The 25,184-nt window shown below is 39.2% G+C and overlaps 1 protein-coding gene across 1 annotated transcript in view; it reads left to right on the forward strand.

The window, feature by feature from the left end:
• ISPD (isoprenoid synthase domain containing) overlaps window positions 1-25,184 on the forward strand; it is a 368,609-nt gene that overhangs the window by 97,178 nt on the left and 246,247 nt on the right. Inside the window, exons 4-5 of the mRNA XM_018047357.1 lie at window positions 8,194-8,298; window positions 12,163-12,208. Of these exons, the coding sequence (XP_017902846.1) occupies window positions 8,194-8,298; window positions 12,163-12,208 (151 nt within the window). The remainder of the gene's footprint in view (window positions 1-8,193; window positions 8,299-12,162; window positions 12,209-25,184) is intronic.

The raw sequence follows: 25,184 nt of genomic DNA on the forward strand, positions 1-25,184 counted from the left end.
TGATTGGTTGTAGTTTGTGAGTTTTATGGTGGGGGTGGCTGTTGATTGTGAATTTCATTCTAAGGTGACTGGGCTGAACAGTAAATAGTGTGCCAAGGGGTTATGCCTGAGGAGAATATTCAGCTCAGTCCAGTTGCTCAGTTATGTTCAACTCTTTGTGACCCCATGGACTATAGCACGCCAGGCCTCCCAGTCTATCACCACCTCTTGGAGTCCACTCAAACTCATGTCCATCGAGTCGGTGATGCCATCCAACCATCTCATCGTCTGTTGTCCTCTTCTCCTGCCTTCAGTCTTTCCCAGCATCAGGGTCTTTTCAAATGAGTCAGTTCTTCATATCAGGTGACCAAAGTATTGGAGTTTCAGCTTCAGCAACTGTCCTTCCAATGAATATTCAGGACTGATTTTCCTTTAGCATGGACTGGTTGGATCTCCTTGCAGTCCAAGGGACTCTCAAGAGTTCTCCAACACCACAGTTCAAAAGCATTAATTGTTCAGCACTCAGCTTTCTTTGTAGTCCATCTGTCACATCTGTACATGACCACTGGAAAAACTATAGCTTTGACTAGACAGACCCTTGTTGGCAAAGTAATGTCTCTGCTTTTTAATATGCTGTTTAGGTTGGTCATAACTTTTCTTCCAAGGAGCAAGGGTCTTTTAATTTCATGGCTGCAGTCACCATCTGCAGTGATTTTGGAGCCCAAGAAAATAAAAGTCTGTCACTGTTTTCATTGTTTCCCTATCTATTTGCCATGAAGTGATGGGACCAGATGCCATGATCTTAGTTTTCTGAATGTTGAGCTTTAAGCCAGCTTTTTCACTCTCTTCTATCATTTTCATCAGGAGGCTCTTCAGTTCTTCTTCGCTTTCTGCCATAAAGATGGTATCATTTGCATATCTGAGGTTATTGATAGGATAATATTATTAATACTATTTTGGGCTCCAGGTTCAGGGAGGCAGAGGATTCTCAGCATCTGCGTATTTGCGTGTTTTTTGTGTGATCAGTGATAACACTTTGGCCCCCATGCTGGATAATGTCCACATTTTGTGCAGCTACACCTTAATTGACTTGGTGGTGGTTTAGTTGCTCAGTCGTGTCCAACTCTTTGAGACCCCGTGGACTGTAGCCCACCAGGCTCCTCTGTCCATGGGATTCTCCAGGCAAGAATGGAGTGGGTTGCCATTTCCTTCTCCAGGGGATCTTCCCGACCCAGGAATTGAACCTGGGTCTCCTGCATTGCAGGAAGATGATTTACCAACTGAACGTACTTGATTAAAATCTACCATCTTGCTGGTTGCTTTATATTCACTCCTTTTCTTTTTCCTGCCTGCCTTTGTATTAATTTCTCATTTTATGATTCCCTTTTATTCCTATTGACTTCTTACTCTTACCTTATAAAGCATTTGTCTAGTGGTTACCTTGAGTGTAGAATTTGATGAGCACCCAGCAGTGGGTTGCTAAAGAAAAGCCTGAATGAGGTATTAACTCATGTTGTGTTTGTATTTCTCAGAGGTTCTGTATTCTCCTAATTGCCTCTATTCAGTATTTATAGTTTGTTGACATCTTTTAGGAGATTTTATCTTACTGTCTGTATGGGACGCGATGTTGCTTCCTTTTGTGTTCTGCTGTAGGTGAGCTGGTGATGGCATCTTCTACTTCTGGGGGGAGGCATGCCTGTTCTTAGACTTAGCGCTACTCAGTCATCCTGTGACCTCAGCTCTGATGGTTTCAAGAAACAGTTCTGTTTGTGTAGTTTATCTGCTTTTTTCTTTTGTTCTTCAGATGAGCATCACTTTTGCTAGCTTTTCATATCCTAGGCAGTAGAAATCAGCATCCACGTTCTTGAGAAACAAATTCATATTTTAATTTGTCATAAAGTATGCACTTTTTTGAGGTAACCATAGAAGTAAGGTTTAATGCAAAAACATTACCAAAACCCCATAATTGAAGTGAAAGTCGCTCAGTCATGTCCAACTGTTTGAGACCCCATGGACTATACGCTCTATGGAATTCTCTAGGCCAAAATACTAGGGTGGATAGTCTTTCCCTTCTCCAGGGGATCTTCCCAACCCAGGGATAGAACCCAGCTCTTCTGCTTTGCAGGCGGATTCTTTCCCAGCTGAGGCACTGGGGAAGCCCAAGAATACTGAAGTGGGTAGCCTGTCCTTTCAGTGGATCTTCCCAACCCAGGAAGCAAATCGGGGTATCCTGCATTGCAGGCAGATTCTTTACCAACTGAGCTATCAGGGAGGCCCCCAAACCCTATAAATAGTTGTAAAATTATTCTATACAGTGAATGACTGATTCAGAGTATTTCTGCCAAGATCGCTCAGTTTCTGTTTTGGGTGTATATTTTGGAAGTATCTGATCCGTCATTTTGTTTGTTTCCTACTGGCTCTGTTGATTGGAGTCCTGAAGACTTCCAGCACTTTGTAAGCTGTTGTCATTCTTGGTTGGTGCATCACGTGACTGGCAGGAGCACAGCATCAGGTACTTCTCATTCCTGAGATGGGAAGAAAGAAGCTGTTTTTCTCAGTATGCACTTTGTGAGCACTTTTAAGGCTGTCCATGAATATGTTCAGTATCCTGCATCTGGAAAGAGAGGCAGGAAAAGGGTCATTGGCAGTCTTCTTTGAGGTTTAGAGAGAAGTGAGTTGCTCAGTTGTGTTCAGTTCTTTGCGACCTACTGGAGTGGGTAGCCTTTCCCTTCTCCAGGGGACCTTCTCAACCCAGGGATCGAACCCAGGCCTCATGCATTGCAGGCGGATTCTTTACCAGCCGAGCCACCAGGGAAGCACATCTGAGTGACTGTCACTTCGTTTTGGGATTTAACCAAAAATAGTTACTCTTACTGTAGATTGGCCTTACTTGCATACTACTAGATGAGACTGTGTAGATGTTGGCATTATTAATAGAATGTGGAGATTTTGTTGTTGTTGTTTAGGCACTAAGTCATGTCCAGCTTTTTGCCACCCCATGGACTGCAGTGTGCCAGGCTTCTCTGTCCTTCATAATCTCCCGAAGTTTGCTTAGATTCATATGCATTGTGTTGGTGATACTATCTAACCATCCCGTCTTCTACTGCTTCCTTCTTCTTTTGCATTCAGTCTTTTTCAGCATCAGGGTCTTTTCCAATGAGCAGCCCTTCGCATCAGGTGGCCAAAGTATTGGAGCGTCAGCAACAACCCTTCTGATGCAAATTAGGGTTGATTTCCTTTAGGATTGACTGGTTTGATCTTGCAGTCCAATGGACTCTCAAGAGTCTTCTACAGTACCACAATTCAAAAGCATCAATTCTTTAGTACTTAGCCTTCTTTATGGTCCAAATTTCATATCTGTACATGACTGCTGGAAAAACAATAGCTTTTTCTATAAGGGCCTTTATTGGCAAAGTGATATCTCTGCTTTTTAACATGCTGTCTAGGTTTGTCATGTCTTTCCTCCCAAGGAGCAGGCTTCTTTTAATTCCATGGCTGTGGTCACCATCTGCAGTGATTTTGGAGCCCAAGAAAATAAAATGTGTCACTTCTTCTACTTTCCCCCACCTATTTGCCATGAAGTGATGGGACCAGATGCCATGATTTTAGTTTTTTGGAATGTTGAGTTTCAGGCCAGATTTTTCACTCTCCTCTTTCACCCTCATTGAGAGGCTCTTCAGTTCCTCTGTGGTTTCTGACATTAGAGTGGTATTATCTGCATATCTGAGGTTGTTGATATTTCTCCTTGCAGTCTTGATTAGAACTTGTGCTTCATCCAACCAAGCATTTAACATGATGTACTCTGCATATAAGTTAAATAAGCAGGGTGACAATATTCAGCCTTGACATACTCCTTTCCGAATTTTGAACTGCTCTGTTGTTCCATGTCCAGTTGTTTCTGTTGCTTCTTAACCCATATACAGGTTTCTCAGGAGACAGGTAAAGTTTACTAAAGCATAATTTATTTTTATGTAGCTACAGGTATGACCTAAATCAAATATCTTATGACTATATAGTGGAAGTGACAAATAGATTCAATGGATTAGATGTAATAGACAAAGTACCTGAAGAACTATGGATGGAGGTTCGGGATTGTACAAGAGGCAGTGATCAAGACCATCCCCAAGAAAAAGAAATGCAAAAAGGCAAAATGGTTGTCTGACAAGGCCTTACAAATAGTTGAGAAAAGAAGGGAAGCAAAGGAGAAAAGGAAAGACATGCCTGTTTGAATGCAGAGTTCCAAAGAATAGCAAGGAAAGATAAGAAAGCCTTTCTTAAGGATCAGTGCAAAGAAATAGAGGGAAACATAGGATGGGAAAAGCTAGAGATCTCTTCAAGAAAGTTAGAGATACCAAGGGAACATTTCAAGCAAAGATTGGCACAATAAAGGATAGAAATGGTATGGACCTAACAGAAGCAGAAGATATTAAGAAGAGGTGGCAAAAATACACAGAAGAACTATATAAAAAATATCTTCATGACCCAGATAACCATGATGTTGTGATCACTCTCTTAGAGCCAGATATCCTGGAATGAAAAGTCAAGTGGGCCTTAGGAATCATCACTATGAACAAATCTATTAGGGGCGATAGAATTCCAATTGAGCTATTTCAAAACCTAAAAGATGATGCTGTGAAAGTGCTGCACTCAATATGCCAGCAAATTTGGAAAGCTCAACAATGGCAACCCACTCCAGTATTCTTGCCTAGAAAATCCCATGGACGGAGGAGCCTGGTGGGCTGCAGTCCACGGGGTCGCACAGAGTCGGACACGACTGAAGCAACTTAGCAGCAGCAGCAGTAGCAGTAGCAGCAGTGGGCACAGGACTGGAAAAGGTCAGTTTTCATTCCAATCCCAAAGAAAGGCAATGCTAAAGAATGCTCAAACTACTGCACAATTGCACTTATCTCACCCACTAGCAAAGTAATGCTCAAAATTCTCCAAGCTAGGCTTCAACAGTACATGAACTGTGAACTTCCAGATATTCAAGCTGGATTTGGAAAGGGCAGAGAAACCAAAGATCAAATTTCCAACATCCGCTGGAACATTGAAAAAGCAAGAGAGTTCCAGAAAAACATCTATATCTGCTTTATTGACTATGCCAAACCCTTTGTGTGGATCACGACAAACTGTGGAAGATTCTGGGAGAGATGGGAATACCAGACACCTAACCTGCCTCCTGAGAAATCTGTATGCAGGTCAAGAAGCAACAGTTAGAGCTGGATATTCAACAGCAGACTGGTTTCAAATCAGGAAAGGAGTACATCAAGGCCGTATATTGTCACCCTGCTTATTTAACTTATATGCAGAGTACATTATGCGAAACACTGGGCTGGATGAAGCACAAGCTGGAATCAAGATTGCTAGGAGAAATATCAATAACCCCGGATATGCAAATGACACCACCCTATGGCAGAAAGCGAAGAGGAACTAAAAAGCCTCTTGATGAAAGTGAAAAAGGAGAGTGAAAAAGTTGGCTTAAAGCTCAACATTCAGAAAACGAAGAGCATGGCATCTGGTTCCACAGCATCGTGGCAAATAGATGGGGAAAGAATGGAAACAGTGACAGAATATTTTCTTGGGCTCCAAAATCACTGCAGATGGTGACTGCAGCCATGAAATTAAAAACCCTTGCTCTTTGGAAGGAAAGTTATGACCAACCTAGACAGCATATTAAAAAGCAGAGACATTACTTTGTCAACAAAGGTCCGTCTAGTCAAAGCTATGGTTTTTCCAGTGGTCATGTATGGATATGAGAGTTGGACTGTAAAGAAAGCTGAGCACTGAAGAATTAATGCTTTTGAACTGTGGTGTTGGAGAAGACTCTTGAGAGTCCCTTGGACTGCAAGGAGATTCAACCAGTCCATGCTAAAGGAAATCAGTCCTGAATATTCGTTGGAAGGACTGTTGCTGAAGCTGAAACTCCAATACTTTGGCCACTTGATGGGAAGAACTGACTCATTGGAAAGGACTCTGATGCTGGGAAAGATTAAAGGTGGGAGGAGAAGGGGATGACAGGATGAGATGGTTGGATGACATCACCGACTGGATGGACATGAGTTTGAGTAAGCTCTGGGAGTTTGTGATGGATAAGGAAGCCTGGCATGTTGCAGTCCATAGGGTCACAAAGAGTTGAACATGACTGAGCTACTGAACTGAAGTGTTGATAATACTATATTAAAGATGAAATTTCTTAAATTTCTTCAATGTCATGTTATGTTGTATATTGGACATATGACATTTCTTAAAAATGTCATGTTATGTTGTTTATAAGAATAAAGGTTTAAACTGAAACAGTTCTGGTTAATTTGGGACTCTATATGTACCTGATGGTATATTTTCTTGTCATATTAACTTCACAAATCATTAAAATGTAGGGTTTGTAATTTGCAATAAAATAAAAATTGGCAAACTGTTCTAAATGTCATATTCATATTGTTGCCTTCCTGCAGTCTCTCTTATATGAATATGCTCTTGTGTATGTGTGTTATTTGCTCGGTCATGTCTGACTCTTTGTGACCCCATGGACTGTAGTCCACCAATTTCCTCTGAACATGGGATTCTCCAGGCATGAATACTAGAGTGGGTTCCTTTTTCCTTCTCCAGGGGATCTCCCAGCATAAGGATTGAACCCTGGTCTCCTGCATTGCAGGCAGATTCTTTACTATCTGAACCACCAGGTAAGTCATGGTTGTGCTGTTGGTAAAACGCAAATCCAGCAGATGTCTGCAATGTCTGTAATCTTGAGTTTTATTCAGTCTTTATTTTATTTTTAAAAACTATTTATTTATCTGTGCTAAGGCTTAGTTGCAGTATGTGGGATCTAGTTCCCTGACCAGGGATTGAACTCAGCGCACCTGCATTGGGTGTGTGGAGTCTTAGCCACTGAACCACCAGGGAAGTCCCTATTCAGTCTTTAGAATGAGATGAGAGACCATTTCCTCTAACGGGGCTTCGCTAATACCCTTACATAGAATTAAATACTGTATCTCCTGGTCTACTTGTAAATATTCTGCTAATGTTCCATCTATCACATTCTGTTACAAAATATTTGTTATAAATCAGCCTCCTCTTTTAAACCTGAGTTCCTTGAGAACACAAAACATGTCTCATTTATCTTTATATGCTGGCACTTAAAAGAAAGCTTGGACATGATAGATACCTAGTGACCATTATTTAATTGCATTATGTTGGTCATTTGGATGGTTCTGCCTAAAGTGTCAAAAAATATTATTTATATTTTACTAAATCTGATAGGCATTCACTTTTTTTTCTCATAATGGAAGACTGATACAGTACCATGTTCAGAATCAAAATATATCCTCTAAAAAGATCTGTTGTTATTTAAAATAGCAATAAGAAAGCTGTGTCCTGCCAGTGTTTTTGTATAAATATGAGAGATTTGGGGTTTTATGGATAGGTATGACTTCCCTGATGGCTCAGACGGTAAAACATCTGTCTACAATGCGGAGACCCAGGTTCAATCCCTGGGTTGGGAAGATCCCCTGGAGAAGGAAATGGCAATCCACTCCAGTACTATTGCCTGGAAAATCCCATGGACAGAGGAGCCTGGTAGGCTACAGTCCATGGGGTTGCAAAGAGTCGGACACAACTGAGGGACTTCACTATGGATAGGTATATTTGTTAAATTGAGTTCTGACATGGTCATCCTCAGTCATACCTTTAGGCATTTTACAAACATGTTTGGAAATGTAGCTTTTGAGCAAAGGAAATAAAGTATTGTATTTATCTGACACCTGAGCTCAGACAGTAAAGAATCTTCTTGCAAAGTCAGAGACCCAGGTTGTCTTTGGGTTGGGGAGATCTCTTGGAGAAGGGAATGGCTACCCACTCCAGTATTCTTGCCTGGAGATTCCAATGGACAGAGGAGCCTGGCGGGCTACAGTCTATGAGGTCTCAAAGAGTCGGAAATGACTGAGCAACTTTCACCAAAACTATTCAGGAAGTTAAAAACATGATTGCAACATTTCTGTTTTCTATTGGTTTCATTTGGCTTTTAGGGCATGAAGAAGATTAATCTAACTTGATTAATCAATAGCTAATTAAAGAGTTTGTGAATTCTCTAGGCTCTTCTATATGCAATTGATTATGAAATTGAAAGATTATTTAATATTATTTAAATAAATTAAATAATATAATTAAATAAATTCTATTAATATTTTAACTTCTTAATTCTTTTTTCTTCCTACCCAGTGTAGTGACTATGACTTGGAATTTGGAACTGAGTGTTTGCATTTGGCTCTAAAATACAGTCATATCAAAGCAAAACTCGTGGAAGGATCCCCTGACCTCTGGAAGGTATGGAAGTTGGTACTTAGCTCTGTGTTGATGTGTCATTCCTGAAGACATACTCTGCAAGTACTGACACTTTCCAGGTACTTTAGAAAATAGAGAAGTTTAAAAACATTTGGCTTCATATTGAAACAGTATTTCCAGGGATAAAAGTATGTGTGTACGTATACATTAAAGGTGTTAAAGAGTCTCAGTGGGTTTTCTGATCCATCAAATTATGGTATTATTTCTGTTGCTCGGTTGCATGAAAATTCATGTTGGGATAGTTTACTCAAACAGATCCCATTTAGCCAGTAAGATTGTTTTGTTCACAATTTCTGTGTGTGTTCTTGGTGTGTAATGTTTTACTGCGTAGCCCTGCTCTCACCTGTATTGAGGGCGCCATTCTGCTCCTCACAGCAACAACATTTCCTCTTGGTCCCCAGGATGGTAGCTCCAACTTAATGTGTTACTGAAACACATATCTGCAGTAGTTTTGACCCAGTAGGCTTGGCGCCTGGAAGAACTCACCACCTCCAAGAGGCATTGTGCTCTTTCCTGTGGTCAGGCTTGACTGATTTCATGACAGATTTCTTTCTTTAGGAGGAATGAAGTGGTTGTAGCATTATCATACTGCATGTTCCTGTTGAGGCTGGAGTGCTTTACAGCACGACTCTCCTGGTTTCATTGGGTAGAAATGTGGTAAACTGAAAAATGTATTCTGAAATAGAATTGTAGGGTCATATCATAATTTTGAATAAGTACTGCTCCTTTGGAAATATTGGATGAAATCTTTATAAAGCATCCATCTAAATCTGCCTAGTAAACATTCCTCCTAATTCTGAGCTAATATGAATCCAAAAGCATATTTCTTCATTAACATAAAAAGAAGCCCTATGTGTTAGGTGTTTTGTACAATCATGTGATGGGCCTTGCTACGTGCTAAGATTGTCTCATACGTATTTAAATTGTTACAAGATTACAGGATATTGACATGCCTGATTTATTGCCTGGTGGAGAAAATAAATGCAGTATTGTTGCTCTTTAAAGAGTTTCCAAATATCATTAATCCATCAGGTCAACATTTTATTATTTTTGTTTATTTTTTTTCTATATGTGATAGATGGTGATACACTTACTCATTGGATTTGAGTAATTACCAATTAGGTGTTTTGTACAAGATCCTGACTCACATCGCTACAGATCTGCTAAACTTACTTTACAGGCTATGTTAAAAATAAATAAATGAAACCTGAAGACATTTATTGCTACTAACATATGAACACCCTCTGGACTCTTTGCTCATTTTTTTGAGAGGGCTGTGTGTGTTATCATCTGTTTCTCATGGGTAGTCTGAGCCTTCTTTAAATGTGTGAAGCACCCTCGGGTCTTCAGGTAGAAAGAAAGCTCTTTTAATTTTCCACTCGAACTCCACAGATGTACTTCAGTGTCTTTTGCATTAAATCTCAAATTTCACTGCTTCCACCAGCAACACAGAAGCACAGTTTTAGTCCTCGCGCCTTGGAGCTTGCTCCCGTTGTGTGTGTGGCAAATGTCTTGCACTGAGTGGAGGCTGGCCTTTCCAAGTGCGTCTCTTCATTCCGTTGCTGAGTCATTTCACGCATGGTGCTGGGGTTGAATTGTGTCCCGCTTCCCCCTAGAAGAGACTCATTAGAAAAGGCCCTGATGGTGGAGAAGACTGAGGGCCGAAGAAGGGGGTGACACATCATGCAATGGTTGGACGGCATCGCTGATGCAGTGGACCTGAGTTGGAGCAAGCTCTGGGAGTTGGTGATGGGCAGGGAAACCGGGTGTGCTGCAGTCCATGGGACTGCAAAGAATTGGACATGACTGAGCAACTGAACTAATAGCCAATAGGAAAATGTAGACAAAAAAAAAAATTCAAATATTAGGGGAATTTGCTGGCAGTCTTGTGGTTAGGACTCCAACACCACTTTCACTGCTGAGGGTGCAGGTTTAATCCCTGATTGAGGAACTAAGATCCTGCAAGCCTTACGGTGCAGCCAAAAAAAAAAAAAAAAAAAGAATTTTAGCTGTCTTTCTTTATACAGATTCTTTTTGAATATTAGTGTAGTACCCAAGGACCTTTGGGTAGTAATACATATATTTCATTCTTAAGACTGATTTCAGTGCATAAGCGTTATTTTGCAAGTATGCTAGAAAAGTCATTTTAGTATTTGAGACCATGTTTTCTTTATTTTAAAAACCTCATTGTTAAGATAGATTTATTTGAAAAGAATAAAGCACTTTCACAGTTATTCTGTTTAAATTTGGAATGCAGTCATATTCCTCAAAGAAAGCAGGAGGGAATGAAAAGTCAGCTATAGTAATTAGGCATCTTTCCATTAATTACTGTTTTGAGTTTACCTTACATAGCAGACAGTTAAAGGGAATAAAAGCCTTTTCTCATCTAAATTGCAAATATTGAGTGCCGATTTCAGCTGTCTAGTTAACTTTGGGTTTTCATGGAAACAAATATACTTTATTCACTTCTTCTAAGAAAAGTGTATCCCTAAAATGTTGTTTCTGCAGATTGAGTTTTGCTCACTGTGTTCATTGCTCTATTGCAGCCGTTAGAACAGGACCTGTGATGTGGCATTATTTGAGATATATTTATTGAATGAGTGAATGAGATCAATGCAGTCTTTAATTGGGTAAAATGCATAGTCTGAAGCTTTAACTGTCTGTTTACTACTTTTTTTCCCCCCCAGATAATAGAGCTATATTTTAGATCAGTAACTATAGTACTGGTTCTGGTTGGCATTGCTTGTTTTAGAGATAATTTAACAATGTCATGCTTGATTTTAATAGATTGGTTGGCTGCTTGAGGAACTTTCCATTTGTCATACAAATCACTTTTATATTAGTTCTATATTAGTTCTGAGTTGTAAGATATAGATTTGGGGCCAGGGTGGTTTACCTGCTGGGATCTAGGCATAACAGGGAAACCTATTTGGGTAAAAGTGCCATGAATCACTTAGCTGAACAGTTTTTGCACAAGTTTAGTTTGGAGATAATCTGGAGAAAAATTGTCCAAACTATCGATATGAAAAGGTATTCATTATTTCTCCAAGTGGGTTTTGAGACACTGGCATCATCTGAGCACTTGAATGATAAGCTCCTAAGACCTTAGAGTACTTACTAATAGATTTAATTGTTTTCTCTGTCCTTCAGTTCTGTGATGAACTACAGTGCAATGCATCTGACATGTTCTGTACCTGGACTCACTGCATGTGGTCTGAGAACTATCTGCTATAGGCCCATGGCAGGTTATATACAAGGAATAGGTTAGAATTGCAAAGAGGCTGTTTGTTCTTAAGCACAGATCATGATTTTTCTTACATTCATGATGGTAGCCTCCAGGCTGTCTCTGTCAGTCATGTATTAGTAAAAATATTAAAAAGGTAAGCCTTATCTGAGGGTACACAGATAAACTCAATTCAGAAGACCCTCACTGTGAACTGGTCTTTGAGAATCATCTCATTTCAACTGAACATGCAATTTGGTAATTTTTCAAATATATTCTTTTCCTTATTTCCTTTCACAACAAACCTTACTATTAAATAATAATTCTAATACTTGTATGTAAATGCTACCATATTTTCTTTGATATGATTCTTATATTAATAAGACTTTGGTAACAACTGCCACACAACATCTGAATTTACTTAAAGATTTAAAAACAGATCTTAAGCATTTGTAGAAGCAAATGTATTTTTTTCTGAATAAACTGATGTTATAATTTAAAACTTGTCAGTGTTGTGTGTTTATGGTTTCTCCAAAATCAAGAATTTCCTTGGGGGCATTATTTTATTGCTTTAACATTCCTTTCTACTCTGTTAAATCTAATGAAGTTTATCTGTCCTCTAGGTGACCTACAAACGAGATCTGTATGCCGCTGAATCGATTATTAAGGGTATGTTTGGCCTTGTGATTGTCAGTTCCTGTGTTTTAAAACCGTAAGCCAGTTCAGAATTTCTCATGACATTTTAAAGACCTGACTTCTCAGAAGTATAAATCTTGTAGACCAGGGAGGTTTGTGATTTGTCTTTTTGAAAAATAATTATTTTATTTTATTTCCTGCTTTGAAATATCACTTATTCTGACTTACGTTGGGGCTTCCCTGGTAACTCAGACAGTAAAGACTCTGCTTGCGATGTGGGAGACCTGGGTTCAGTCCCTGGGTGGGGAAGATCCCCTGGAGAAGGAGATGACAATCCTCCCCAGTATTCTTGCCTGGAGAATTCCATAGACAGAGGAGTCTGGCAGGCGGCAGTCTGTGGGGTTGCAGAGTCAGACATGACTCAGCGACTATCATACATGCTTTATGTTACATTGGTTTAACTTTTATGAAGGGAATACTTTATTAATCTGAGAAAAGTGGGTGACATTGACATTGTAGAAGTGAAAACTGACATTTTAATTTGTAAATGTATTTTGTTTTTATTCAGAAAACTATCTCCTCTCAACACTTGCCAACACATTACATTAGACAGCATCTTTTGCCTGAGAAAAATTTTTCTGAAAAAGAGAAATTGGTCTGAATGATCTTTAGTTCCTTTTAGTTTTGACAATGACTGTGATTCTGCTATGTGATTTCAGGTATTATATACGTAATAATATTTTTCTCATTTTTTTCATCTCTCTTAAGAGCTCAACTGCACAGAAGTGGTTTCTTTCATAATCAAAAAATATTTATTAAATGTGCTTGACACTTTGCTAGGAATGTAATGATGATGCACGAGATGCGTTCATTCTGTATTTTCACAACCTCCACAGTTTACATCACAATTTCTTGACCTTGGCATTATTGGCATCTTGGGCCAGGTACTTCTTTGTTCAGGGAACTATTTTTCGCATCATAGTAGTTGCATGATCTCTACTTAATAGATGCCGGCGGCACTCTACCCTCCCTCCCTTCCTGCGCTGTGACCATCAGTTGTCTCTGGACAGCACTGTTGTTGTTGTTGTGTATGTGTGTATATGGTCCTAGCCAAAATCAGAGGGGCCCACCCCCAATACTGAAGCAAGTGTGGTACTTTACAATCTGTTTGTAATTTACTCCTTCAAAACTAGATTAAGGGCAGAATGATGTACTCAGATACTGACTGAAATGTGACCTTGATTGAAGTTGGAAAAAAAAAAAAAAAAACATTGAGTGGGAATTGTGAATGCAACATTTTTTAAAAATCTTATTTTATGCAAAGCCTGTTTAGGGATCATCTGGCTTCACATTCAGAAAACTGAAATCTCTTCTCTGTGTGTGACATTCTGTATTTGTATTTTATCTTTATATTTTTTTGTGGTTTAACAGTATTGTGTTTCAAACTATTAATATAATGATTTGGGCATCTGTGTGTATGCAAGCAGATGATCTATAGCTATAAATCAAAATGTTGACATATATTTACATATGAGTCAGGCAATGTATAAACATGACTCTGGAGAAGTTGCCTAAACCATGATGTAGTTGGTTATATTCTCAACAGAAGGAGATTAAAAACTTAGTTTGGTTTCTTTACAAAGTCTTATCTCTAGTACCTAGGTAAAATGGAACTGATCTATTTTGCAAGAAGTTGGTAAATGGTTCAGTGAGGATTCTACACATTTCAATACTTTGCCTATATATTATTAATATCAAGAGCAGGCTTTATCATGTAAAAGCTTCCATTTTAAGTATAATTGCAAGGGCTTTAGTTTTAGAAATTGTTTGCAGAGAGAAATTGTTTTATTTAGTTAACATATTCTAGTATTCTACTTTTCCACCTTATTTGTCTCTTGAGAAACCTGTATGTGGTCATAAAGCAACAGTTAGAACTAGACATGGAACAATGGACTGGTTCAAAATTCAAAAGGGAGTATGATAAGGCTATATATTATCACCCTGCTTGTTTAACTTATATGCAGAGTACACCATGCAAAATGCCAGATTGGATGAATCACAAGCAGGAATCAAGATTGCAGGGAGAAATATCCATAACGTCAGATATGCAGATAATACCACCTTAATGGCAGAAGTGAGGAAGAGCTAAAGAGCCTCTTGATGAGGGTGAAAGAGGAGAGGGAAAAAGCTGACTTAAAACTCAACATTCAAAAAACTAAGATCATGGCATCTGGTCCCATCAGTTCAGTTCAGTTGCTCAGTCATGTCCGACTCTTTGAGACCCCATGAACCGCAGCACGCCAGGCCTCCCGGTCCGTCACCAGCTCCCGGAGTCCACCCAAACCCATGTCCATTGAGTCTGTGATGCTATCCACCCATCTCATCCTCTGTCCTCCCCTTCTCCTCCTGCCCTCAATCTTTCCCAGCATCACAGTCTTTTCAAATGAGTCAGCTCTTCGCATCAGGTGGCCAATACTTCATGGCAAATAGAAGGGGGAAAAGTGGAAGCACTGACAGATTTTATTTTCTTGGGCTCCAGAATCACTGAAGATGGTGACTGCAGCCATGAAATTAAAAGACACCTACTTCTTGGAAGGAAAGCTATCACAAACCCAAACAGCATATTCAAAAGCAGAGATATCACCTTACTGACAAAGATCTGTCTAGTCAAAGCTATGGTTTTTCCAGTAGCCATGTATGGATGTGAAAGTTTGACCATGAAGAAAGCTGAGCACCGAAGAATTGATGATTTTGAATTGTGGTGTTGAAGGAGACTCGAGAGTCCCTTGGACAGCAAGGGGATCACACTAGCCTATCCTAAAGGAAATCAACCCTGAATATTCATTGGAAGGACCGATGCTGAAGGGTTAATACTTTGGCCACTTGATGTAAAGAGCTGATTCATTGGAAAAGACCCTGATCTTGGGAAAGATTGAGGGTAGGAGAAGGGGATGACAGAGAATGAGATGGATGGATGGATGGACTCAATAGACATGAGTCTGAGCAAACTCAGGGAGATAGGGAAGGACAGGGAAGCCTGGCATGCTACAGTTCATGGAGCCACAAAGAGTCAGACCCGACTTAACAATTGAATGACAATTCTCAAAGAAATTGATCTGTCTGTATGTAAACAGATAATTTAGAGAACAGTCTCCTTATATTGTTTAAGATTTGCATTTCTAATAATTTTCCAAGAGATTCTGATGTTGCTTGTACACTTTGAGGACCACTGCTAAGGGCCTTCTTACTCTCTTTGGGTTTCTAGACAAGTAGAGTTTTGATTACCAGAGATCTTGAATACAAAACGTCTGGCCCTGCCACATTAATTCACAATCTGCATTTTAACAAAAACTCTGGCCCATTAGTTTGTACATTAATTTCCAAAAGCGTTCTTCTAGTCTGTTCTGCAGTCATTCAGAGTTGATTTTTTTCTAAATAATCTTTATTGTATTTAGAACTTCAGGTCTTATCACACTGTCAGTTTCAAATGTTTGTTGGCTCACCTGAGATTTCTACCTGCCTTTATGACTTGTGCTAACATCGTTTCTGAGGCCTTGTAGTAGAAATACATCTGAGTATAGGAGGAGGGAAACTTAGATTTTTTAAGAAAAAATTCTAAAGTACAATATGGCTTATAGCAGACTACCCATTTACCTGTTGCCTTTCCATGTCAATGTTCAAAGTATTTTTCTAGGTACTTGTAGAACACAACATTTATTGGGTACTCACTTTGTGCAAGGCATTGTTTAAAGCTTTTTATATGTATTATCTCTTGCTTCTCCAAGAACTCCATGTTGTAAGTAATGTGGTTATTTCCACTGGTCAGATTTTCTTCTTTGAAATTCTTGGGCTACATATATGTAGGAATTCTGATTACTGTGTGTTTTTAGAAGCTACTGCTGTATGTCATACATTATATCACATCACCAGGATGATTTGGGACCTTACTGCATAATGAAACTTGTATATAAGTCATCAGTATTTGTGTTCAATGTAAGAATGACCAGGAAGCCCCAGACAGTTCAAGTTTAGGACTTATTTTTAAAAATAGTTTATTTTTTGGCTGTGCTGGGTCTTCATAGCTGTGTGGGCTTTTCTCTAGTGTGGAGAGCACAACGATGGGCTGTGGGCTGTGGGCCTCTCACTGGGGCTGTGGGCTGTGGGCCTCTCACTGGGGCTGTGGGCTGTGGGCTTCTCACTGCAGCAGCTTCTCTTGTTGTGGTCCCCAGGCTTGTGACACATGGGCTTAGTTGAGCAACGGCATGTAGGGTCTTCTTGGAACAGAGATTGAACCCGTGTCTCCTGTATTGGCAGGCTGGTTCTTTACCACTGAGCTATGAGGGAAGCCTCTCAAGTTTAGGACTCATTTTGTCGTCAAATTTATATATGACAGCGATTTTTTAAATGTTCAAGAACTTTCTGCATTTTAGCACTGACTGTAACTTTGTGTGACTCTCGCTGAGATGTAATTTGGTGATGGTGGGAAGAATGTCTCTTCTTTTTCCTATCCTCTAACACTGAGTTGAACCAAATTTGCTGGTACTTTTCTTTAGAATCTAAGGACATTAAATTACAGGGATAGCTGGCCCCGCCTTTCCACTTCATCTCACTCGTCCTGCTCCCGGAAGAGGCATAGTAAACTCCACTGTATCTCTTTTAAAATAGAGAGAGAAACTATCTGAGTGTATGCACTTTTGTCAACGTTTAACACCAGAATGTCTTTAGCACTCATGCTAGGTGTTTCATAATGTTACTTTCTGTAGGTGTTTTATAATGTTATTTCTTTTTTTTTTTCTTTGTCATGCTGTTAATGCTCCCAATTTTGTAGATGGGAAAACTGAAACTCAGTGAGACCAAGCACTTTCTTCCAGGTCACATAGTAAGAATGAGATCCACAAGTGAATCCCAGATCTCCCTTCAGCTTAGGCCTGACTCTATTCTGGGATGTGGCCACTTGGTACCTCTGAGTCAAGTACCTACTCACATTGACCGCTAAAGTGGATACTGAATTCATTATCTCTCTCTGGTGGATACAGATTCCCTAGTGGCTCAGACATCAAGAATCTGCATGCAGTGGGGGGACTTGGGTTTGATCCCTGGATTGGGAAGAACCCCTGAAGAAGGGAATGCCATCCACTACAGGATTCTTGCCTGGAGAATTCCATGGACAGAGGAGCCTGGAGGGCTGTAGTACATGGGGTCACAAAGAGTCAGACATGACTGAGCAACTGAAAAAAAATAATTTGTGGGTACAGCAAATGGTTTATAAAATCCAGCCTGCCGAATACAGGTTCTGTTGGGTTAAAATTTTATCTTTTGCTGGCCTGATAAAGAATGATCACCCAGCTGAGACTAAAGATGTCTCCTAGTTCTGTGCTAAGCACACAGTAGTTTTCTAAGAGTGTGGGGAAAGCAGGTAATATTGAAATGGTAGATTTCTAGACATGACTAGAGAAAGAGTAAGCATTAAAATGCAAAATCAGAGTAACAGTTTCAGGTTTGGGGACTGTTTCTTTCATTTTTTAAATTCTGGTAAGTTAAACACCTCTTACCCAGCCATACAGTTTTTCCTCTTCTAGGATGGAACATTTTTTCACTGTGGTATGAGTACTTAGTATTTTGTAAGTTGTCTTTCCTGTGCTTTTTTTTTTTTAACTTAATACCAATTATTACTGAAATAATATTCTGATGTAACTTTGGTGTTTTTCAGACTATAAAACATTTCTAGGATAAATGTCATAACTAGCAAGAGTATTTTTTACTCCTAGATTGACTAGTCACTGAAACAGCATGTAAATTTTGGTCCTTCTTAATTCTTGTTCAAGTTCATCTTTTCAGTTTGGAAATTTTGGTGTAACTAACTTAAGGCTAGCTTTGATACTAAAATCTTCAAATCGTGATTTATAGCAGGTCTCGGAATCTGACTTATTTTATGTTATTAGAGAAGCTTTATTTTTTAAGCTTAATTTATTTTACTGTCAGTGTCTTTATGTGGAAATCCATTTATAGTGAACTGTTCAAGAATAGGAAACATATATAAGTAGTACTCTTACGTTTCTTTTACAGTCTTTGACAACATAGCATTGAAAAATGTATAGTGAATCACAAATTTACTTTTATTTAAAGCAAGTTTAGTTCAGTTCAGTTCAGTTACTCAGTCGTGTCCGACTCTTTGCGACCCTATGAATCGCAGTACACCAGGCCTCCTTGTCCATCACCAACTCCCGGAGTTCACTCAGACTCATGTCCATAGAGTCAGTGACGCTTTCCAGCCATCTCATCCTCTGTTGTCCCCTTCTCCTCCTGCCCCCAATCCCTCCCAGCATCACAGTCTTTTCCAATGAGTCAACTCTTTGCATGACGTGGCCAAAGTACTGGAGTTTCAGCTTCAGCATCATTCCTTCCAAAGAAATCCCAGGGCTGATCTTCAGAATGGGCTGGTTGGATCTCCTTGCAGTCCAAGGGACTCTCCAGAGTCTTCTCCAACACCACAGTTCAAAAGCATCAATTCTTCAGCACTCAGCCTTCTTCACAGTCCAACTCTCGCATCCATACATGACCATTGGAAAAACCACAGCCTTGACTAGACGGACCTTAGTTGGCAAAGCAATGTCTCTGCTTTTCAACATGTTATCTAGGTTGGTCATAACTTTTCTTCCAAGGAGTAAGCGTCTTTTAATTTCATGGCTGCAGTCACCATCTGCAGTGATTTGGGAGCCCCCCAAAATAAAGTCTGACACTGTTTCTACTGTTTCCCCATCTATTTCCCATGAAGTGATGGGACCAGATGCCATGATCTTCATTTTCTGAATGTTGAGCTTTAAGCCAACTTTTTTACTCTCCTCTTTTACTTTCATCAAGAAGCTTTTTAGTTCCTCTTCACTTTCTGCCATAAGGGTGGTGTCATCTGCATATCTGAGGTGATTGATATTTCTCCCGGCAATCTTGATTCCAGCTTGTGCTTCTTCCAGCCCAGCGTTTCTCTGCATATAAGTTAAATAAGCAGGGTGACAATATACAGCCTTGATGTACTCCTTTTCCTATTTGGAACCAGTCTGTTGTTCCATGTCCAGTGCTAACTGTTGCTTTCTGACCTGCATATAGGTTTCTCAAGAGACAGGTCAGGTGGTCTGGTATTCCCATCTCTTTCAGAATTTTCCACAGTTTATTGTGATCCACACAGTCAAAGGCTTTGGCATAGTCAATAAAGCAGAAATAGATTTAAAGCAAACCATTTTTATTTTATTTTATTTTTTATTTTTTAAATCTTTAATTCTTACATGCGTTCCCAAACATGAACCCCCCCCCCCACCTCCCTCCCCATAACATCTCTGTGGGTCATCCCCATGCACCAGCCCCAAGCATGTTGTATCCTGCGTCAGACATAGACTGGCGATTCAATTCTTACATGATAGTATACATGTTAGAATGCCATTCTCCCAAATCATCCCACCCTCTCCCTCTCCCTCTGAGTCCAAAAGTCCGTTATACACATCTGTGTCTTTTCTCCTGTCTTGCATACAGGGTCGTCATTGCCATCTTTCTAAATTCCATATATATGTGTTAGTATACTGTATTGGTGTTTTTCTTTCTGGCTTACTTCACTCTGTATAATTGGCTCCAGTTTCATCCATCTCATCAGAACTGATTCAAATGAATTCTTTTTAATGGCTGAGTAATACTCCATTGTGTATATGTACCACAGCTTTCTTATCCATTCATCTGCTGATGGACATCTAGGTTGTTTCCATGTCCTGGCTATTATAAACAGTGCTGCGATGAACATTGGGGTACATGTGTCTCTTTCAATTCTGGTTTCCTCAGTGTGTATGCCCAGCAGTGGGATTGCTGGGTCATAAGGTAGTTCTATTTGCAATTTTTTAAGGAATCTCCACACTGTTCTCCGTAGTGGCTGTACTAGTTTGCATTCCCACCAACAGTGTAGGAGGGTTCCCTTTTCTCCACACCCTCTCCAGCATTTATTGCTTGCAGATTTTTGGATTGCAGACATTCTGACTGGTGTGAAGTGGTACCTCATTGTGGTTTTGATTTGCATTTCTCTAATAATGAGTGATGTTGAGCATCTTTTCATGTGTTTGTTAGCCATCCGTATGTCTTCTTTGGGGAAATGTCTATTTAGTTCTTTGGCCCATTTTTTGATTGGGTTGTTTATTTTTCTGGAATTGAGCTGCATAAGTTGCTTGTATATTTTTGAGATTAGTTGTTTGTCAGTTGCTTCATTTTAAAGCAAAGCATTTTTAATACTCCTTCTTCTGAGGTAGAGAATTGGATTTGGTCATTGTTCTTTAATTTTAACTCTCTTAGGCTTCTATTGTGTGTGAAATTTAAAATACGAGCTTTTCTAGGGATTAGTGTGGTTAATAGGTAGATTGACTGATAGGTTAAAACAGTTATTTAAAGAGATATTGTACTTTTGTCACACAAGCTGGTTGAGTCCACCCAAGCCTGCTCTACCTGCTCAGACCTGCTCAAACTATTAAAGTGATTATAGCAGTAACCTATTTTATCTAGATTTGCATATACCAGGCAAATAGTCCCAAACCCACACTTGATTGAATAGACTGACCATATCATGGCAAAAGTTTCAATATGCTAAAATTTTCTAGGATGGAAAGCCCCTATGGGATTTCTAACTAAAAGCCTGCATTTATTTTCTACCATCATCCTTGATCACATCTTTTAATATTTTTTAATTTTGTGGCTGGGGTGTTTTAAAAATAATTGTGTTTTGTTCTCTCCTGATTATGATTATACAAACCCAAGTAAGCTAGTGCTATAAAGAAGCCTTATGGTGTTTTATATAAAAGTGGAAAGACTAGATAAAATTGATAATCATTTCATGGCTAACTGACTTTAGTTAATATTACTTTAAATAGTAATATTCATATTTTTATGAACATTAATATTAATATCTATAAAAATTCACATCTTTTCCAAGCTATATAATTTTTTCCACTTGCTAAGCACTGTATTTGAAAGGAAATTGATTTCTTGGAATTACAGTATCTCCTTTTCGTTCAGAAATTTAGACTTTATTCTGAAAATAGATTTTTATTTTCAACATCATTGATGCAGATGATTTATTTCAATGTCAAGTATTTATGCACAACCAAGCCGTAAATCCCCATATGCCTGCTTTTTTATGTTTCATACAGTTTTTTAAAGAAATCATACAAGTTGGCAAGCAATTGAACTCTTTTGTGCTTATCCATTGAAAGTAGCTAAATATACTTTTAAATTGGCTCTGGGGCTGAAAGGAATATAGTCAAATTACATGTGAATAAAACTGATTCAGTGTTACTGAGATTAGGAAAACTCATAGTGTCCCAATGTGTACTTTATGTATATGGAGAAACTAACGTTTTTGTTTTTAAGTGATATTATTTTCATTTAAAATAATGACATTTCAAGTGCATAGTTACTTTCAAGTCTTTTCAACCAAATTGCAAAGATGAGAAACTTTAAATCAGTTTCCTCCATCTGTGGTACATCTTCATCAGGTTTTTCTTGCTAAATAGTCAGTGATGACACCATTTTATTATTAACCATGCTTTTTGGATAATGCACAATGACAACTAAGATTTACATGGAAACTGTAATTTTTGATGTGTCTGGCTTTTGACAATGATATTTCATTTTCCAAATTTTCACATTAATACCATAACTACTTTGTAAATAATACACTTTTTGTTCTTTACTGTCTTGAATAGTCCTGTGACTGTATCTTACGTGAATCTGTAAGGACATTGGCGTCAAGCTTTAATTTGCAAGAACAAGAAGTCTGTAGTATGATTTAATAGCAGTTTGTTTTCCTTTGAATTTACTGGAAAAAAATGTAAGTTGGAAAGTTAAATATTTGGGTCAAGATTAGAGAAAGTGGAGTTTGCTTTTTTGTTTAACTTTAATAATTTCCTTAATTTGTTATTAGCTCTGGCTAATTCAAGCATACACAAGTAAGTCTGTCATATTCAAAATCTAAGGTCACAATGAGGTATTAAGTGACTAGCTAAATAAGACTTGGTAACAGACAAAAGCCAGGCAGTTATGCCTAACTCTGATATAGGTAGGAAAAAAAGTAATAAAAAAATACAAACATGATATTTGTGTTTTAATTAATAATACAGTATATTTTATATATATCCTGATGAGTCACTAGCCTTAGAAAATTGCCTTTTCTTTATATTCTCTTAATTAAGAAAGAATATATACTTTGAATAGTATTGCATCATTTACTTGGAAAAAAGTAATATCCTTGCATGTGAACATGTGCAAGAGATAAGATGTCACACGTCTGCTCTTTATTTTCAGAAGCAAGGTAGGAAACTTCATTTGATATTCAGTGACTCACTTAAAAATGTGGTTAAGATCTGATATAAAATGTCTTTAAAAAATCCACCTACATACTATTGTTCTCCAGGTAAAACATACACAGCTGACAAGAAAGCCAACCTTGAGGAGACTACTTTGACCTTTCGGCGTGGGTCTCTGTGTTTTCTTTTGCCAGTCTATTTCCTGTCCCTGCTGTCCACTTGTCCTCACCTCATGACCTGGTGACTGCTTCTCCTTGCTGCCTGCCTCCTCCCTTACTGTTCTAAACACTTCCTCTAGCAAGGTGTTCAGAGGAACCTCAGGCACCAATGTACAGGTGGAACTGACATGGCTATTTCACGGCTTGGCAACAGTGAGTCTGTTTGACTCCTTTAAAATTTTTCATGTAAGACCAAAAACAGCCTCTAAGATTGGTTTTTGGTTCAGTGGACTGAACAGGAGAACAGAAAATGACTGCCCTCACTTTGAATGGATTAGGGCTTGACATCTTTTGGAAATGCCTATTTTGGAGTTTGATTTAGTTGTTTCTTACTTTACCTATGAACACTAAAATTTTGACTGAAGAGGTCAATATAGTGGATAAAGCCTGATATGGGAATCATTATGTTAGATGTTTCTAAGAAAATTGAAGACTGACTTCTGGATCTTTTGTCCACTTGCTTATACAACTAATCTAGTAGTCACTCTTCAACACTGTGTTTGAAATTTTTTTTTGTAAAGTACAAACAGCATCCTGACCACTTATGAGTCCCTATTCATGATTAATTAGTGGAAGCATATGTCTAGGTATTCCTTACTCTTTATGAATGTGTCAGTGGGTTTGTCATGCAGTAAACAGGATTGGTGGCTCAGTGGTAAAGAATCTGCCTGCCAACGCAAGAGATGCAGGTTTGATCCCTGGGTCAGGAAGATTTCCTGGAGAAGGAAATGACAACCCACTCCAATATTCTTGCCTGGGAAATCCCATGGACACAGGAGCCTGGCCAGTTACAATCAGTGGGGTCACAAAAAGAGTTGGACACGACTTAGAAACTGAACAACAATAACAATAGTGCAGGAAGCTGTGTATATTAAAGATTTTATGTATTACTGTTTTATGAATTTGAATGAAGTCTCCAAATTGCACCTGTTATCTAACCCTTCAAGGAACACCTGATACTTTATATATTCCAAGAGTTCTAATACTCAAGAGCAGTTAGAAGAATATTTAGAAGATGAGTATATTCAAAAGCAGAGACATTACTTTGCCAACAATGGTCTGTCTAGTCAAGGCTATGGTTTTTCCAGTGGTCATGTATGGATGTGAGAGTTGGACTGTGAAGAAGGCTGAGCACTGAAGAATTGATGCTTTTGAACTGTGGTGTTGGAGAACACTCTTGAGAGTCCCTTGGACTGCAAGGAGATCCAGCCAGTCCATCCTAAAGGAGATCTGGGTGTTCATTGGAAGGACTGATATTGAAGCTGAAACTCCAATACTTTGGCCACCTGATGTGGAGAGCTGACTCATTGGAAAAGACCCTGATGCTGGGAGGGATTGGGGGCAGGAGGAGAAGCGGACAACAGAGGATGAGATGGCTCGATGGTATCACTGACTTGATGGACATGAGTTTGGGTAAACTCTGGGTGTTGGTGATGGACAGGGAGGCCTGGCTTGCTGCGATTCATGGGGTTGCAAAGAGTCAGACATGACTGAGCAACTGAACTGAACTGATACTACAAATTAGATCTTGGCTAGCTTTGTAAGCTTTGAGATTCATATATTATGCCTCCTCTATAGGACTTAGTTAGAAAAGACATTGTGTATAAATACATCTTGTTAAACAGTATATCCTAACCAAAGGGGGCTAAGTTCTAGTTTGCAAAGCACATTAAATTGGTGGATTGAAAGCTTTGAAGATATTCCACTACAACTTGATTGAAACTTGAGAGACTTTCAAAAGAGTTTGACAAATGAAGCTGTGATACATTGAAAAATTGGGCAAAATACATTTACCCAATTGCCCCAAAATTGGTAAAAAATACATTTACCAATTGGAATTAGGTAAATTCCAGATACCATGCTAGGAGTCCTTTGATGCACCTCCAGGGTGGAGGGTTGCTGTTGCTAAGTCGCTTCAGTCATGTCCGACTCTGTGCGACCCCATAGATGGCAGCCCACCACGCTCCTCTGTCCATGGGATTTTCCAGGCAAGAGTGCTGGAGTGGATTGCCATTGCCTTCTCCGGGGTGGAGGGTTGGAAATGTGTTAATGTTCTCTGCTACTATCAACTCCTGGGAAGGCAAAGAGATAAACAGAGGCAGAGGAGGATCCTTTGCTAGATGGACCTTTATGTCTGTTTTCACTTCTTCCTCTTGGAGTTAATAATATGTAGCTGTAGCATTGAAGGGTTCTGCACAAAGACAGCTGACCTTCTGAGCTGTTTTCTCTATATTATATCATTATGTGAAGTGAAAGTGAAGTGACTGTGAAAGTCACTTAGTTGTGTCCAACTCTTAGCAACCCCATGGACTGCGGCCCACCAGGCTCCTCCATCCATGGGGTTTTCCAGGCAAGAGTACTGGAGTGGGGTGCCGTTGCCTTCTCCAGGACAGAACACCCTGGTGGGTTGCAAAGAATCAGACCCAGCTGAGCCACTGAGCACACATGCCCACAAGCATC

The sequence above is a fragment of the Capra hircus genome, chromosome 4 (genome assembly GCF_001704415.2).
Source record: "Capra hircus breed San Clemente chromosome 4, ASM170441v1, whole genome shotgun sequence".
Classification (NCBI taxonomy): Eukaryota; Metazoa; Chordata; class Mammalia; order Artiodactyla; family Bovidae; genus Capra; species Capra hircus.